At 37.6% G+C, this 14952-nt stretch overlaps 1 protein-coding gene across 1 annotated transcript in view; it reads left to right on the forward strand.

Moving 5' to 3' along the window:
* The window catches only part of Agps (alkylglycerone phosphate synthase), a 105148-nt gene that overhangs the window by 44285 nt on the left and 45911 nt on the right, over nt 1-14952 (forward strand). The window contains exon 11 of the mRNA XM_028880606.1: nt 7024-7151. Coding sequence (XP_028736439.1) covers nt 7024-7151 — 128 coding nt within the window. The remainder of the gene's footprint in view (nt 1-7023; nt 7152-14952) is intronic.

Here is a 14952-nt window from a genome sequence, read left to right on the forward strand (position 1 = left end):
GCACGGCATAGTTACCGCAGCCGTGACCTCAGCAGCACTGGGCTTGGACAGTCTGGCCATGATTGGCAGGGGCGGGCCACGGAGTGGGGGGGAGCTCTATCCCCGGCTTCTAAACTAATGGCTGTTGATAGATTCTGGGAGAGAGAGACTCATCATCTTCAGTTGTATACCTGCCCCCCACATATTTATATATATTTTAATTAAATATATTAAAATTAAGATGTGTGAGTACTTTTTAAAAAATATTTTTGACCATTCTCAGTTCCTTGCAATTTCATCTAAAAGAATGAAGTTAGATTCAACCTTCAGCCTCACAACATATTTATTTAACTTGTTTAACTTGGAGTCTCTGGAAGCCGGAATCTAGGAAGGAGACAATGATGACAATTTTTTTTTGACTTTTACTTTTTTTTATTTTACATACCAACCACAGTTTCCCCTTCCTCTTCTTCCTGCTCTCCCACCACCTCCCCTCAACGCCCCCCCCCCCATCCACCCCTCAGAGAGGGTAAGGCTTCCCATGAGGAGTCCACAAAGTCTGGCTATCAAGTTGAGGCAGGACCAAGCCCCTTCCCCTGCATCAAGGCTGAGCAAGGCATCTCACCATAGGGAGTGGGCTCCCAAAAGCCAGCTCATGCACCAGGAATAAATAAATCCTGGTCCCACTGCCAGGGGCCCCACAAACTGCCCGAGCCATACAACTGTCACCCACATTCAGAGGGCCTAGTTTGGTCCTGTGCAGGTTCCCCAGCCGTCAGTCCATGAGCTCCCACTAACTGGGGTTGGCTGTGTCTTTGGGTTTCCCCACCGTGGTTCCTCCCACCCCCATATGTTCCTTCCTCCCTCTCTTGGACTGGAGTCCTGCAACTTGACCCAGTGCTTGGTCTCTGCATCTGCTTCCATCTGCTTCCATAGATGAAGGTTTTATGATGACAATTAGGGCAGTCATCAGTCTGATTACAGAAGATAAGTTCAGGAACCCTCTCCACTTGGAGTCTTAGCTGGGGTCATCCTGTGGATTCCTGGGAATTTCCCTAGCAGCAGGTTTCTCCCTAACCCCATAATGGCTCCCTCTTTCAAGATACTCAGTTTCCTCATGTTCTCATCCTCCGTCACTGCCTCCCCCATCTCACACACACACACACACACACACACACACACACACACACACACACACACACACACACACACACACACACACTCTTACCCAGGAGATCTTATCTCTTTCCCCTTCCTAGACCAATCCATGTATGTCCCTCTTAGGGTCCTCTCTGTTATGTAGCTTTTCTGGGGCTGTGAATTGAGCCTGGTTATCCTTTGTAAACATCTAGAGTATCCACTTATGAATGAGTACATACTGTGTTTGTCTTTCTGGATCTGGATTACCTCACTCAGGATGGTTTTTTCTAGTTCCATCCATTTGCCTGCAGAGTTCATGATGTCATTGTTTTTTACTGCTGATACTTTACTGTAATACTTGAGGAGTATATCTTAAGAGAAAGGCTGGTAGAAGTTAGTTCTTTTTGAAATCTCCTGAGCCCAGCCTTTACTGTCCACATTTTTTTGTCAGCATTATGATTTTCCAAACCCCTACCAGAATCATCTATTCATCTCTGTTTATGACAGGATTTCTCTCAACTACCAGATTCTTCTCACAAACCAGGTCCAAAGGCCTACGAGAGACGTGGTCAAGTATATTATAGCAAAGGCCCCAGGTTGCTGTCGTAGTTGCTTCTCTAGTGGTTGACTAAATGCTAGGCACAAAGCCACTTGAGGGAGGAATGGTCTCTATTGGTCACAGGGCAAGTATGATGATGGGAGTGGCTTGTGGTCCTGATGCCAGGGCGGGAGGCTTCTTGATACTATCTCCACAGACCAAGAAGTAGAAGGCTTGGGCGGAAGTAGGGTTATTCTCTCTCACTGCTAGTCCCCTGTGACATGTGTCTTCCAGTGAGGTTCCACACCCTCCTAAAACAGCACCTCCACAGGTAGAGACCAGGTGTTCAAATACATGAGCCCGTGGGGGTTAGTTTGTATCCAGCCATAATAGGAACATATTTTATATTATTTCAGTCTTTGGAAATCTGTTCAGTTTGTTTTATGGCCTAGTCTGTGGTCTGTCCTAGAGAATGTTCTGTGTGTAACTGGAATGAATTTATGTTCTGCTATTGTTGAATTGTATGTTCTAGCCTATTAGGTTAAATTTACTTACAGTGTTGTTCAGTCTTCTCTTTGCTCAGTTCTTAAGTCATATTGAAAGTGGGCTATTGAGATCTCCAATTACTCATTACCATTTTATTTTTATCAGTTTTCCTTTATATATTTTCATGTCCTGTTTTTAGTGCTATCTTTTTATAATTGTCTTCCCAATGATTTATTGTTACAAAATATTCCTCTCTGTGTAGTAACATTCTGATTGAAGCCTGTTTTGTCTGGTATTAGCACTGTGTTTGCATGATATACCTTTGCCATACTTGAGTCTAGGTGTATTTCTGAATTTAAAGTGTGTCTCTGGCAGTGACAGTATATTTCAATCATTTAGAAAGTCTTATCTTTTGGATACTTAGTGTATTATGTCATTGCCACAGTCGGATCTACTCAATCCATTCCTTTTTTTTTTTTTTTTGCTTGCCTTTGAATTTAGCAAGTACTTTTTCTCTGATTTTAATTTCCTTTTTTTTCTTCTCTTTTTTCCAACATACCTATTTTAGTTGTTTCTTAGTGGTTGCTCTATCACTTAAAATCTACGCCTTATTTAAGCAGAATCAACTTGATACTAATACGTTATAACATACAGAGGTAGTATTCCTTTATAGCGCTATTCTTTTAAACTTTCTTTTATGGTATTATAGCTATACCTATATAGCTCTTATAAACACAATAGCATAGTTATTACTTGATGTAATTGTATGACTTGTAATGAAGCTGCTAGAAGAAAGGAGAGCAAGTATACATCTAGAGCTTTTGTTACTTATCCTTTCTGGTTCTCTGTGTTTATTCCTATGACTCAAGTTACTGTATGTGGTCATATCCACCTGCACAGACCACTGTTTCTACTCAACTTTGTGCTGCTGTAGGTTCAAACACAGTATATATTATACTGGTATTGTTTTAGAGCATTGATTTCAATGGTGTGTAAGGATAGAGAAGTAAGCATCTACATTATCTTTTGTAATTGTGTAGGCCTTTATGATCATAGCTACACTCTACCCAACTAATTTATATTTTCTGCCTATATTGATTTGTGTATTCTAGGCATTTAATATAAAAGGAGTCTCATAGTATGTTGCTTTATGGATTTTTTTTCTTTTTTCTCTTATATAACTTCTTTAACTGGTGTGTGTGCTCTTTTGATTTCTGTTTGTTTTGTTTGCTAGTATTAACTTGAATTTCAGGTATTTGAGGTCATCATCTTTGAACTGGAAGAACTTTTGGAATTTATTCAAAGCCTGGTCTTTTAGCAACAAATTGTCAGTTTTTGTTTATCTGAGAATGTGTTTGTTTTCATATTTTGAATGTGAGATACAAGATTTATGGCTTACAGGCTTGCTTTTTTTTTGTTCTTTTTGGATATGTTATTCCACTATTTTCTAGTTTTCATCATTTCTTTTTTTTTTTTAAAGATTTATTTATTTATTATGTATAGAGTGTTCTGTCTGCATGTATGCCTACATGCCAGAAGAGGACAACAAATCTCATTATAGATGGTTGTGAGCCACCATGTGGTTGATGGGAATTGAACTCAGGATCTCTGGAAGAGCAGTCAATGCTTTTAACCTCTGAGCATCTCTCCAGCCCACTTCCATCATTTCTTTCTTTCTTTCTGTTTTTTTTTTTTGAGACAGGGTTTCTCTGTGTAGTTTTGGAGCCTGTCCTGGAACTCACTTGGTAGTCCAGGCTGGCCTCGAACTCACAGAGATCTGCCTGACTCTGCCTCCCGATTGCTGGGATTAAAGACGTGTGCCACCACCATCAGGAAACTTCTATCACTTCTGCTGATAAGTCAGTTGTATATTTCATAAGATTTCCCTTGTAGCTTATTTTTTCATGTTGTTTTCAAGACTTTACTTGTCTTTGAATTTGAGCATTTTCTCATGATCTGTTTATTGATATTTTTGTGTTGATCTTGCTTGGAATCTATTGAACTCATTTGATGTATGGGATTCTGTTAGGAAATTTTCAGCTATTTTTTGAATAATTTTTCTGCTCCATGCTCTGCTCTCTGCCCTCATAGGACTTTCATTATTTATCTAGTAATGCAATTAATGGTTTTTCATCTTTCTCTGAGACTTATTTGTTTTCTCTTATTCTTTTTATTGCACAATGCATCAAAATCTCTGTCAGTTTGTCTTCAAGTTAGGATTCTAGTTTTTGCCATATCACATGTTGCTGGGCAGCTTCTTGAAGTGAACTTTTCATTGCAGATATTATAAGCTTTAGCTCCCAGAGTTTTCAGTAGTTCATTGATTATAATCATAATCAATGTAAAATCATGAACCTTTAAACCATAGCAAATGAAAACAATCCACAAGACTACATACTGTGAGATTCCTTTTATGTGACATATCCAGAATATGCATAGGAATAAAGGCGGAATACATCTATGAATAGTTGGCTAGGGTGTGGGTATGGAAATGGAGCATGGCTGTTTAATTGGTACACTTTGAGGGGAGAGTAAAATGGTCTAAATTTAGTTTATAGTAATGACTGCATATCTGTGAATACTAAAAGCTATCAACTTTTGCATTTTCTTTCTTTTAAAATACTTTTTATTTCTTCTTTGAGAATTTCAAATGTATATACAGTATATCTTGATCATATCCACCCCCAGCCTCATGCTTTTCCTGTGCCTCCCTAATTCTCATCTTCGTTTCCTCTGCCTCTTCATTTAATAACTCGTTGAGTCAAGTGAGTACTGCCTCCATGAGCATGGACAACCTATCAGGGGCCACATCTCTGAAGAGAAATGACTCTCCCCTCCTGTAGCAGCCATCAACTATCAATAGCTCCTCAGCTAGGGATAGAACCTTATGAGCACCTGCACCTTCTATGCTGGAATTAGTGACCTGGCTTGATCTTGTGCAGGTAACCATAGCTGCTCCAAGTTCACGAATACAGCAGCCCCACCATGTCCAGATGACAGCATTTTACAACACTCTGCTCCATCCTCTGGCTCTTACATTCATTCCTTTTCTCTTCTGCAATGTTCCTGAACCTGTGGGGTTGACCACGATGTCCCATTTAGAGTTGAGTACTCAACAGTCTTTTATTCCCAGCATTTTAACCAGTTTTGCACAGACTGAAGCCTACTGCAGAAAGAAACTTCTCTGATCTTGAGAGCTGCACTACCCGTGGGTATAAACATAACTGTTTAGAAGGTAGTTTGACAGTGTCACTTTAGGAAAACAACAACAATGGCCCCTATCAACGCCTCTACATACATACAGGTCTATGCCCTCCCCACCCATTTTGACCAGTGTTACAGTACTAGGCATGAGTACGTTCCCACAGACCAGGCTTCAGATCCAAGCAGAAAATAGCTGTTTGCCTCCCTAACAATTGTGCCTCGATTGTGCCCATGGATACACCTTGCCTGGCAGGTTGGTACTGTACAATTTAGGGTCCAGTACTACAAAAGGTAGCTAGCAGGGAGAAGGCTTCCATGTTAATTCCAGCATGAGTTCTGTATTTGCTTGAACAAAGGGTATTGTGTCTTCAGCAGATGTCTTGCCATCTAGAAATGGTGGGTAACCAAGAGAATGGCAATAGCCATTGTGCTGTTTTGAGGGCTTCTAAAATTTTAAATGGGTGAATTTTATCATTGAAATTATATCCCAAAGATAAGGAAACAAAAACGTTTAGTCAGTTTAGTTATATTTTAAATATTGTATTTGTTTTATATTAAAATGGTAATTGGGCAAACTTACAGAGATTTTGTGACCATGCAAGTTATTAGAGACTCATATTTTAAATAAAGAAGCATGTGTGTATGTGTGTGTGTATATGTATGTGTGTGTGTGTGTGTGTGTGTGTGTATATATATATATATAAAAATAAAACGAATATTTCATAATCTAATTAATCTGGTTTATACTCTGTGGACTCAGATGAGTCTTTAATCCTTGTGTTACATCTTGGTAAGTCATTCTAGGGATGCCGACCATTTCCTGGACTTTTATTTCCAGTGTCATAACTGAAGTTTTCAGTTTCATTCACATCCCTCTTTATACTTTTTAAAATGATGATTGAAAAATTTGCTAGTGGTGTTATTAATTTCACCATTTACATCTGAAAACACAGGTTTGAAAACATTGGTTTTGTTAATATATATCTATTTAGTCATATTTCTTTAAATATTTTGGTATAAATGCTTATATTTAACTTACTGTTTTTCTTTCAGATTAATTTCTCCCTGCCCCAAGCTGTAAAGAATGTCTTATTGGTGGTTTTCTCATGGTTCATACTTACAATAATTATTTTGTCTCTGAATACTTTTGTTTCTTTCTTACAAGAGCTTTTCAGTAATGCCTTTATTTCTTTATGTATTAAATCTGAGGAGACAAGGCAAGGCCATAGTTCCTCAGAATTCTTCTATCATCTTAAAGTTTTAAGAAAGTTAGTTTCTTTTTGCTCCAGTAAATTTTTTCATAGTAAACATAGAATCATCAGAATATATCTTTGTCAATGTGTATGAGATGTAATGTTTCTCTATTCTTTTCTTTTAATAAGTTATAATGCTTTAAAACCATTTAAAACTGACTTTCTTGGAGAAAGCTTTAAATATTTTAAAATATTTGTACATAAAAAAGAAAAACTTAGTTTAAAATCATTTTTGAAATTATAAAATTTGCTTAATTGTTCATTTAAAAAGACTCGATTAGCCATTATTTCCCAAATAGAAGAATCAAATAGATTTAACATGGATAATAGAATGAAACAATAGAATCAGTTGATTAAATAGATTTAAATATCGTTTTAGAAAATTGTCATGTGATATATTGGATTGTTCCCCTTCTTTTTCAGGAACTCTTGGTGTAATAACAGAAGCTACAATAAAAATCAGACCAACCCCTGAATACCAAAAATATGGCTCGGTAGCTTTCCCTAATTTTGAACAAGGAGTAGCCTGTTTAAGAGAAATTGCAAAGCAGGTAATTAAAAAAAAGTAGAAGATATGTATGCAATTATACTTAAAATTCTGCTGTGTAATTGTGGTATTTCATGAATGCTTTATATTGTGTTATGTTTGTATTTTTTTTTTTTTTACCACGTTTTACATGGAAACTGCCCCCTTTAAGTACACTTATTTTGTTCAGTAATTACTATGCTCTCACACCTATCTCTTGTTTGAAGAGGCCCGTGTGATTTGGGGCCTCTGCAAGATAGGTGTTTAGATTCTTGGCTTTGATGATTCTGCTTTGTGTTGAATGCTATATTTTGTAAATTATTTTAGAATAATATATCTTGTGATGAATTGAAAATGATAGTTAACTTATCTTAAATAAAACATTTATTGAAATTAGAGGTGGCCAGTTGTGGTGGAACATGCCTTTGATCACAGCATTCAGGAGGCAGAGGCAGGCAGATCTCTGTGAACTTGTGACCTGGTCTACATAGTGAGTCCCAGGACAGCCATGGCTATGTAGATAGACCCTGTCTTAACTTGCCCACCCCCTAAAAGAAAAGATAAAGAAAAAATTAGAGGTAATGACTGAATTTAGAAGTTTAAAATGTAGATAAACATTTTTAATACATAGTATGTGCTGCTAGGTGCTACTTGGTTTTATATTATTTTAGCTGTTGTTTAAGTAATATAGTTAATGTAGCATACTTCTTTGTAATCTTAAAAAACCCACAATTCCTGTCTTCTGCCTTCCTAAAAAGAGAAATATCATTTTTTCTTAAAAAAAAAAAAAAAAAAGACTACCTCATGCCAGATTTTTTATTTCATTCCACGTTAGTGTGGAAATACCTTATTTTATTCATTGTTTGGACTGCAGTAGTTTATGAGTATTCTTTTTTTTTTTTTAACTTTCTCATCAGTAAGGAGGTTAAGGCAATATAGTTCACCTCTTCTTGCTTTCTCTAAACACATTGAGTTCTGTAATATTCCCCATTAGGTATGCAAGTAGAATCTTTTGTTGTATTTTTATTTTTTATTTATTTTTTGTTGTTGTTACAGAGTCTCACTGTGTAGCTTTGGCAAGCCTGGAACTTGCCCTGTAGACCAGACTGGCCTCAAACTCATAGAAATCCACCTGTCTTGGCCTCTTGAGTGCTGGCATTAAAAGCTGGGACACTGTATAGCTGGTCCTGGAAGGGGACTTTTTGGTATGACCTGTATAGATCAACTTCTTAGTATTCAAAGAAAACTGGAGGGATAAAGGCAAGGAGAATATCTAGCCAGTTATCCATATTCACGTTGGACTATAAGCGTGAAAGGCCAAGTGGCTAACTGTTTCACCTCCCCACCATTCCAAGACAACCACTCTTGTGACACTAGGGGTTGATCACACCAGTGTCTGTGCATGATAGGCAAGTGCTCGCCACCATTGAGCTGAAGCCCTGGCCCTTAAAAAAAAAAACACTTTGTATTTTAGGATGGGCTGTCACTGAACTGCAGAGGAAGCCTGTGCTCACTGTAGCTCAGGCAGGCCTTGAGCTCTTCCTCCTCTTGCTTTACCTTTTCAGGCCTGTCCTCTCTGTTTTGAAGAGTGTGGTACTGAGGATGAAAGCCCTGCTTTGAGCATGCTGGGCAGTCAATCTATCACCAGTCTGTATTCCCAGCAACTGCTAACATTTTAAAGAACTTAAAATGAGGAAAATATTAGACACACATACACACACACCCCATTTCTTGTGTATAAAGAACACTCTTAATTTTGCATTCTGAGATACTCATTCTGTCTGGTGGTTTCCATTTTCAAGAGGTATGATCACCAAATTTAGCAATAAGTAAGGATAACTTTATAATTGTTAGCAGATTGTTAGTAACTGTTATAGCTTGCTAGACTTGGCATAGTTTTTCTTGTGGTGGTTGACCACAAGAAGTGTGGTCCTGGCATGAGCATGTTTGGATGTGTGGCAGGTTACCTTGGTGCCAAAGCAGAGGTGAATGTTGACGTTCTTATACAGGAACTTAAAATTCACCTAAACTTTGCTTCAAGTCATGGTTAGACAACTAGAATGTAGAGTATTATGTCATGCTTTCTAAAACGAAGACATGACAGTAATATTTAAAGAGAATTATCATGGGACTTTTTTAGGAGTAAATATGTGTTGTGCTAAAATAATAACTGAGAATGGGGAAGTGAAGTTCAAGTGTGTTCTGAGGATGTTGGTAAGTCTTCTGCCACTTAAGGATCAAGGATACTCAGCCATAAGGTAGATGCACTAAGTAAGAAGGCTGTTACAGAACGGATGGCTTTGCTTTTGAGTTAGTAACTAGAAGAATGAGGAGAGCTAGTTTTTTTTTTTTTTTTTTTTTTTTTTTTAAATCTAAAAAAAGTAGTTGGAAGTTCACTAATTAAAAAACAAAGCAAAAATTTCAAAATACATGTTAATTTTATTAAAAGAAAAAACTTTCAAAGCTTTTAAAATGTAGCCCAGCTTCATTAAAGATGTAATCCCTATCTTCTCTAGGTCATGTTTTGAACATTGTATTTATAGTTAATCAATATTGCCTGTGTTTTTGTAGCAAAAAAAATCCATGACTGCCAAAGTAAATTTTTCTTGGGTTAAAAGAGTGGAGAGTGTTCAATTACCCGCAGCAGGAAGAGAGAATAGAGAGCTTCTTTCTAAAGTGTTGACTCCTCCAACAAAGGAAGCATGCAAATTTTATGGAAGAGACCTTTGCATGTGCATAGAGCAACACACTTCAGAGGTGGGCACATTTTTGAGCATGTGTAGTTTAAGGTTGTTCAAGAAGGGAAGATGGATAGGTTTAGGGACATGCTTAACTTAATGATTAAGCACTATTTGCAAAGTTAAAATGGTGGCTGAGAACCCTTGGACATGTTCAGCTTATGTCATAATGATGGCAGACAAGAATGCCTCTGGGCATGCTTGCTTCCCCCCAACAGATTTAGCAGCTTGGAATTGGTTGTGCTTCTTCATTGCATCTTCTGTCAGCTCAAATCAGATTGAAATAATCAAAAAATGTTGAAAGAGCATTTTGGATCTGTATATTTTCTTGACAATAGATCTCAGAAGGGTCATGTTCAGCTATGTTGGCTAATGCTATGCTTCCTAGTCTCTCCTCAAGTGATTGGATTCATCAACAAGTATTGTAATTCAGGTATATACTTTATGCTTTCCTGAATGGCCATCCATTTTCTCACATTGCACATACTCACTTGAAAATGCCTTTGGTTTCATCACTGAGAACTGATGTGTAAATCTACAGAAGTCCTGTTTATAATGTTACTACAGTGGATGGAACCATTCAGGTTGAATATGAATAATTGATACAGGCTAGTGCAGTTTTTTATAGTTTGGCGTACTCCTATTAGAAAACGACACAGAAGGTCTACTTGTGCTGTTGAAGAGCAGGGGTAGACTCCTCTTTCTTCCTTGCATAAAGCAGCAAAACTTGCCCTTGAGTAAACAGTTTTAAGAACCTTAGATACTCAGCTGATGACTGTAGTGCAATTCACTGTACTGAGCATACATTTGGAATAGAGATAATAATGATTGATGGTGCCACCATGTGGTTACAGAGCAAATCAGCGAGAAAGTACCTTTCTAGACTGGAGTTTTGTGTACTTAGTGATAAATAGCTTTTACAGACAAATTATGTAGACTAGAATAGAAAGCGTGCCTTATTTGAATCTGATTTAAAAATCTAGGTGGATAATAGTTTATTCTCAAGCATTGTTCCTTAATGTGAAACATGGCTAAGAATTTATTCAAATGCAATTTATACCAAATGCAATTTGGTAATATCACATTATTTGGAGACCCACAAATTTCATGCCTTATAATGCAAATGTACAGGCATTGCTTAGGTGTAGGTACAAATAATTTTTTTAATGACTTAAGAGATATTGACCCCTTATCACTTTACTGAATAGAAACCTCATGCCAACAGTAGGTACTGTATTCTGTTCTTTTTTTTTTGGTTTTTTGAGACAGGGTTTTTCTGTGTAGCTTTGGAGCCTTTCCTGGAACTCACTTTGTAGCCCCGGCTGGCCTCGAACTCACAGAGATCCGCTTGCCTCTGCCTCCTGAGTGCTGGGATTAAAGGCATGCGCCACCGCCGCCGCCACCGCCTGGCCTGACCTCCTTTTGCAATAGTATTTTCAGACAGAAAAAAGCTCAGAAAATCATGTTTTGCTTAGTTTCAGATTTGGAATTTCAGTTGATAGCAGGGGATATTAGACTAGAATAGATAGTGCATGCTTTATGACTGTGTCAAGTTCTTGATTGAATAATGAGTTGGCTGCTTATAATTCTTTACTGTCATTTCACACTTTCATTTTTGCAATAGTTTTTACCCAAGTTGCTTTCAAATTTGCAAGCTGTATGGTGGATGAGTGTTTTCTGGAAAGGAGCATGTGTGGTTGTTCACAGTAGCAAAATTGGTGCTGTAGGTTTTTGTTACTGTTCTTACTGAGGGTGATAATTAAGCAGCTTCAACTGCCAGTGGAGTGCTCCCCCATGTCTCCTGTGATCTTGTCTGTGTGAAGACTTGTCCTCTTTCCTTGCCCTCTGAGGGGCTAGAAAAGAAGAGTTTGTGGGTGGTTAGCCAGTGCAGTCTCCACGTTTGCTCAGTAGATGGATAAGTGATTCTTTAAGACTTTCTTAGAAAATAGATTTCCCACGACAGTTGAGAGGTCAGGATGTACTGTCCATGTCAGATACAGCATTTTACTGTTTTCTTGGTAGTCCAGAAACAACACTGATGTTCTGCAGGGCTGGAAACAAGCTCAGGAGTGTAGCCTCTGTTTCTTTTCGTTGTTTTCAATAAGAATTTAGGATTCTGTCCTTCATGTTGAGAGAGGGGCATTTCTTTCCATTAGATGGCAGCTGACTTGAATACATTAGTCAGTGCTTGGGCGGGAACTGCCTTTCTCAGTGTCAGAAGCAGATGTTTAGAATTGTAAGCTGACAGGCAGGCTTTGCCTTGCCTTCGCCTCTCTCAGATGGTGTTCTTTTCTGCTTTCTCTCATTTTTGTTTTCTGGTTTAAATAATTTTACATCGATAGGTATTTCCTCATGCTAAGTTTAGATCAGAATAGAGAAGAAGTAGTTTGTGATTCTGCAAATTCTGAAGGAGTTCAGATAAGCTGAAAATAATTAGTTTTAACATGTACTTTACAAAAAAGCCCTTTGTATATTCAGCAATAATTCTTGGGTACACTTGGTACTTATGAAATGGAATTGTCATTAAAAGTTACCATTTTTATATGTGTCACTTTTTTTCTCTAAAGAGAATAACTTTGGTCAGTGATTTGGTTAATTGGGTTCTTTACACTTGTGATCTAGTGAAATGAGGATCATTGTATGGCACACTCTCTGCTAGAAGTTCTTAGAAGTTGTTATTGTACCTTTATTAAACTGAAAATAAAAGTAAAATTATGATTAGGATGCTCATACAAACTTGTGCTCTTACAAGCAAAGGGAAATATTTTACCCAATATGTATTTCATGCTTAAAAAACCCAGAAATACTTGTCTTTTAAGAAGAAATTTCTTATTTACAATAGACTCCTAGTTATATGCATGTCATTTCCAATATAACCAATGAGTATTACCATTAGTCTTATATACATGATTTCACCTATAATATCAACTCTGGCTATATTTAAAATTTATATTTCTAGGAATTTTCATTCAACTCATACCTTTCATCCCCCCCTTTGAGCTTTTTATTAATTTATCATTGGCTTTTGTGTAGGAGAACTGTGCTCTTAACATTATACCGCATAATGAAATGGGTAGTATGCCAATTAAATAGACAAGCTCTCAGTCTCTTGGAATTATTAAAGACACAACTTATCCTAACTTCACTGAGTTTAATTTTTACATAGCATTGCACATAGGGTTTACAATTGAAGCATTTGTTTCTGATGAAACATCTAGACTATCATTTCTTGTCCTCTCCTCTCCTCTCCTTCCCTCTGTCCTCTTTTCCTTTCCTTTTCTTTTTGGTTTTTGGAGACAGAATTTGTGTTAACAGCCCAGGCTGGCTTCAAACTCACAGAGATCTGTCTGCCTCTGCCTCCCAAGTGCTGGGATTAAAGGCGTGCGCCACCACTGCCCGGCTAGACTGTTTCTGATAGTCTTTAGGTGCTGCAAGCTGCAGGAAAACATAATGGAATTCAGCTATTATCACAAAAGCTACTACTTGGAAAAGTCAAGGACTTCTCCAAAGGTCAAGCCATGGCTTAAGGAGTCTTGGTGATATTTTAGCTTTTTGTATATATATATTAGCTGGTACCTAAAATGATTTTCTTGTGTGCTTCCAAGTACTCCTAACAGTGTATTTATCTAAAATGCCTATCAAGCATCTAAGGCCATATGAAACAACACCTGTCTCCTAGGTCAGGCGGATAGCTTTATTTCTTTTGCAATTTAGGGTGAGACCCTCCTTTCTTATACACCCTTAATAGACCCCTAACTTCTTATCTAACCACTTCTCGGAATGTAGACTGAGCACACAGATCCCTTTGTGATACACTAACCGGTCATCAGCACTCAGTTGACCTCCTCTTTCACCACTCCCATTTTGGATTATAAAAGAAAGCCTGGTGGTCACTGCCTGAGGAAATTCTTACCTGCCTTTATGACCCTGTAGAATTCAAGCCTGGTGACCTTGCTCGACCAGGGGCTTGCTATTGCTTGGGTTTATAACTGGATTCCTGGGAGACTTAGGGGGAACATGGAGAACTTAGAGATGGAGAACAGAGAGGATAAGGAGGATTTTGACCAGAGAGAACATGTGAATGAGATGGAAGATGAGGAAGAGTCAGATGGGGAAGTCCTAGCTGGGTAAGAACAAGGTGAAGAGGACCTAGATGAGGCAGAATTAAGACAGGAGAATTAAGATAGAACCTAGAGGGAGCAGTAGATAAATATAAAGAGAAATCAGGCAAGAAAGGAGCTAGGCACGAGAACAGAACTGAAGCTGTGTAAATAGGATGTTATGCCAGGAATTAAAGCAAGTGGACTATAGAGCTTGGTGTGCTGAGATTCTATTTCCCAAAAATAGTCCTCACCATTAGTAGTTCTCTCTCCTGAGCCCCTGGGATGTATAATATTAAGGCTGGTCCCGCTAATATTATACAAGATTTAGGCTCAGGAATTTGGGCAGGAAGTTTGGCTTGCCCTTTGAAGAAACTTTCAATTCAAAGATGGCTCACTAGCTGTGGCATTCATTGATATACTCTTCTAATTTGTCTTTAAGAAGTTAAACTAGTAGCAGTCTTAGAGGGACTTAGAAGGTGCATCCATGCTGAACTCTTGTAAAAGCTAGTCCAGTGAGAGACGTCTCTACTCACGTGCCTCATCTCAAGCACATGTTCTGGTTTTCTCTGGCAATAGCTATGGTTTAGTTTAAGGAAAACATTTTTTCAGAAATCTTTTAAAGTGTTTCTTACAGGATTGCCTTTTTAAAATTTATAAACTACTTGGATTGAGATACCTGTTACTTTTTAAGTTAGCACAGAGAGTAATACTGAAATTTACTTCTCGGTATAGATTCAATTAGATTCCTGGTTATAAAACTCTTAAAGAATTAGAATTTTGACTTGGTCAAATCTGTACTAGCATTTTGAGTTCTGTTTGCTTCCATATTTATTCATCAAGATAAAACAATTGATAGTTTTTAATTAGTGCACAGTAAGTTTTTATACTGTTTTATGTTAGAGAAATTCTAGTAAGTGCACTTAATTAATTCATTAACTTCAGTTGGAGTAAGCAATTTTTGTTTGTGCTAAAATCCCTTGGATTT

The sequence above is a fragment of the Peromyscus leucopus genome, chromosome 4, assembly GCF_004664715.2.
Source record: "Peromyscus leucopus breed LL Stock chromosome 4, UCI_PerLeu_2.1, whole genome shotgun sequence".
NCBI lineage: Eukaryota > Metazoa > Chordata > Mammalia > Rodentia > Cricetidae > Peromyscus > Peromyscus leucopus.